This window comes from Notothenia coriiceps, unplaced genomic scaffold (genome assembly GCF_000735185.1).
Source record: "Notothenia coriiceps isolate Sejong01 unplaced genomic scaffold, NC01 NC01_scaffold00024823, whole genome shotgun sequence".
In the NCBI taxonomy this organism is placed as follows: domain Eukaryota; kingdom Metazoa; phylum Chordata; class Actinopteri; order Perciformes; family Nototheniidae; genus Notothenia; species Notothenia coriiceps.
In genome coordinates this window covers 60291-63494 of record NW_011357524.1, presented here as the reverse complement: position 1 = coordinate 63494, position 3204 = coordinate 60291, and the positions used below count along the sequence as shown (strand labels likewise).

Sequence of the window (3204 nt, the reverse complement as noted above, 5' to 3'; positions counted from 1 at the left end):
AAAAAAATATTCTCTCTCTTTTTGTCCTGATCCATTTATATAAAAACCTATCTGAAAATGAGCTGATCAGATTTTGTCCACTTTATGATGTCATAACAATTCTTTGGCTTAGCCAATCAGCATCCAAGGTAACCCCCCCCTTATCACCTGAATCTCCTCTTAGAGCACCATTGTGTTCTTTTTAACCAAATGTCTCTCAGAGGGGCGTGGGGAGGGGCTCCTTATTTTCATCTAAAGTAACAGACAAGAATCAGCACTTTTGAAACAGGGCTGAAACAGAGGGGATTATGGGTAAGGCTGCAATGATCTGTTTTGGTGTTTCAGCCAATCAGAGACATGTTCTGTATATATCTGAGACCTATAATATATTGATGAAAAACAGTATAATAGGGGACCTTTAACAGTGTATGTGATTTTATTTTGACTGTTCTTCTTCTCCTCCCCCTCCTCCAGGGAGATGTGGGTATGGCCATGGGGAAGCTGTACGGCAACGACTTCAGTCAGACCACCATCTCCCGCTTCGAAGCCCTCAACCTGAGCTTTAAGAACATGTGCAAGCTGAAGCCACTGCTGGAGAAGTGGCTCAATGATGCAGGTGAGCTGTCAGAAAATACTTTACATTTCGACAAAAAACATTGTTTGATTCAATATTCAAGATTCAAGGCTTTTCTTGTCATGTGTGCATAGCTACAGTGTAGTTATGACAATGAACATCTTAGGTCAAAGGCTCCTCCAACAGTGCAAAAACAAGTAAATCAAATCAAATCAAATAGAATATATTGTTAACTTGTTTTTCAGATTTGAGTGTCTGGGCTGGAAGGAAAATATGAAATTGCTGTTTCAAGTGTTTCTTTTACTACTCTGTCTATTTACATCTGTAGTTTCTCCTACAACAAAATGCCTCATTTGCAAATGAACGTATACATTTTGTGATGGATTTATTGATTGCTTCCTCTTCCTCAGAGACCATGTCTTTAGACTGCACCATGCCCAGCCCCAGCTCCCTGTCCTCTTCCTCGATGGGCTTTGACGGGATGCCTGGCCGCCGCAGGAAGAAGAGAACCAGCATCGAGACGAATGTACGCGTGGCCCTGGAGCGCGCATTCATGACGGTATTTATCCTCATTATTTCCTTTGAAAATCACGAACTTAAATATCAAAAAGTCAATTAAAGACGATTGCTTTTGAACATGAAATTAGTTCTATGAGATTCTAAAGCATTATCTGAATACTGGGCAGTAATTTAAGTCTATACGTCGGTATTTTTGAGCTTTTAAATGACATTACATCTACTCTGTTACATGTACTTTATTTAAAAATAAATAACATTTCTGGAAGCTGCTATTTTTGCATCATACTTTTAAATCGTATTTGAGTACATTTGCGATAAAGTACATGTATTTTAACTCCATTACATACATCTACAGCTTGTACTACTTGTGCTGGGAAGAAGGGTTGATGTGTTTACCACATCTTGTGAAACATTGGACTAATGATCTGAATAAATGTCTGAATAAATGTCTGAATAACTATCTGAATAACTTTCTGAATTCCTGGTCCTCTGTGTTGAAGCAGAACCAGAAGCCTACCTCAGAAGAGGTCCTGATGATCTCAGAGCAGCTGAGCATGGAGAAGGAGGTGATCCGGGTCTGGTTCTGCAACCGCCGGCAGAAAGAGAAACGCATTAACCCCTGCAGTTCCACCCCGCCCCTGCCCACCCAGCCCCCCTCTGCCCCCCAAATGCACAAACAGCCCTGCTACAGCCCTCACATGGTAAATATACAACCTCACTGTTACACGTGTTAGCAGTTGTGGACAGTAATGAACATGTAGCGTCTTTGAGCAATAGAAAAAGCGCTATAAAAAATCCAATGTTATAATTATTATTATTATTATTATGTACTCAAGTTCAAGTGTGTGGAGGCAAATATTATACTTTTTACTCTACTTAGTATTCTGAAATTGCAGAATGAGCACTTTTACTTCTTGTACATGTTGTGTTTGTACTTCCTTAATTTACCTTAAGTGACATTTTAATATTTCTACACTGTGGAATTACTACTTTTAGTTAAGTAAATAATCTGCCCATTGCTGGTTAATCTTTTAATGGGGTGATTTTATTTTAATGAATGTTAAAAATAAGAATCAGAATAATTAATTTGTTTGTAAATAAACCAAAGAAGTTAAAATGTACAATAAAATAGAAAAAAATATTTTTTAAGTAAACATTTTGAATAATAAAAAAAAAAATACATCTAAATATAAACATAGGAAATCAAAGTACAAAATTGCAATAAAGATAAAATAAAGTTGGTAAGTTAAAGTAAAAACTGTGTACATTATATAACAGCAATATATATTTAAAAATCTCTCTCTCTCTCTCTCTCTCTCTCTCTCTCTCTCTCTCTCTCTCTCTCTCTCTCCCTGCAGATGTCCAGCCAGCTGTCCCAGGCCGTGACCAATCTCAGCACAACGGTGACCACCATGTCCCCCGGCTGCCCCCTGACCTCCAGCCTGACCTCCAGCCACCCCTCCCTAAGCTCCAGCCACCCCTCCCTAAGCTCCACCCACCCCTCTCTAAGCTCCGCCCCCTCTCCGGTGACCCCCCCTCCCCGCAGCACAGTCAGCCCCGCCATCCCCATCCCCAGCCACAGCACACTCAACCTCAACACAGGGTGAGAACACAACACAAGTGCTAAGAGGCTTTTACTATTGTATTGTATTGTATTGTACCATCAAAAGTCAAAGTCAACGTTATTGTCAATCTTTCAGTTTGTGTGTACAGACAGAGAGATCGAAATACCGTTTCCCACAAGCCCGAATACAAAAATACAAATATGTATAAAATATGTATATACATATACACAATCAACAGACACATTTACACATGTGCACACATTAACATAAAAACACAACAATCAATATATACAAAATAACAGTCACTTCAATATCTTTGGGAATGTACATTAGTGCAAGATTGTCCATAGCAGCGAAAAAAAGTGTCGGTACCACTTTACAATAAGACTACCCTTATAAAGGATTCATAAAGGGTTTATAATTAGGTTATTAATTAGTAAACACTTTATTAATCATTAAGAACCATTTATAAACCAGTTCTAACATAGTTTGCATACGTCAACACAGGCTCACTATTTGGCAAGATGACTAAGTCTTATATTGGCTACCTAGCTTACTTCTTCTTCT

General features: G+C 38.7%; 1 protein-coding gene across 1 annotated transcript in view; it reads left to right on the top strand.

Moving 5' to 3' along the window:
* pou2f2b (POU class 2 homeobox 2b) overlaps window positions 1–2679 on the top strand; it is a 14151-nt gene extending 11472 nt beyond the window's left edge. The window contains 4 exon segments of the mRNA XM_010783182.1: window positions 454–595; window positions 964–1112; window positions 1576–1773; window positions 2431–2679. Of these exon segments, the coding sequence (XP_010781484.1) occupies window positions 454–595; window positions 964–1112; window positions 1576–1773; window positions 2431–2679 (738 nt within the window).
* The last annotated feature ends 525 nt before the right edge of the window (window positions 2680–3204 follow it).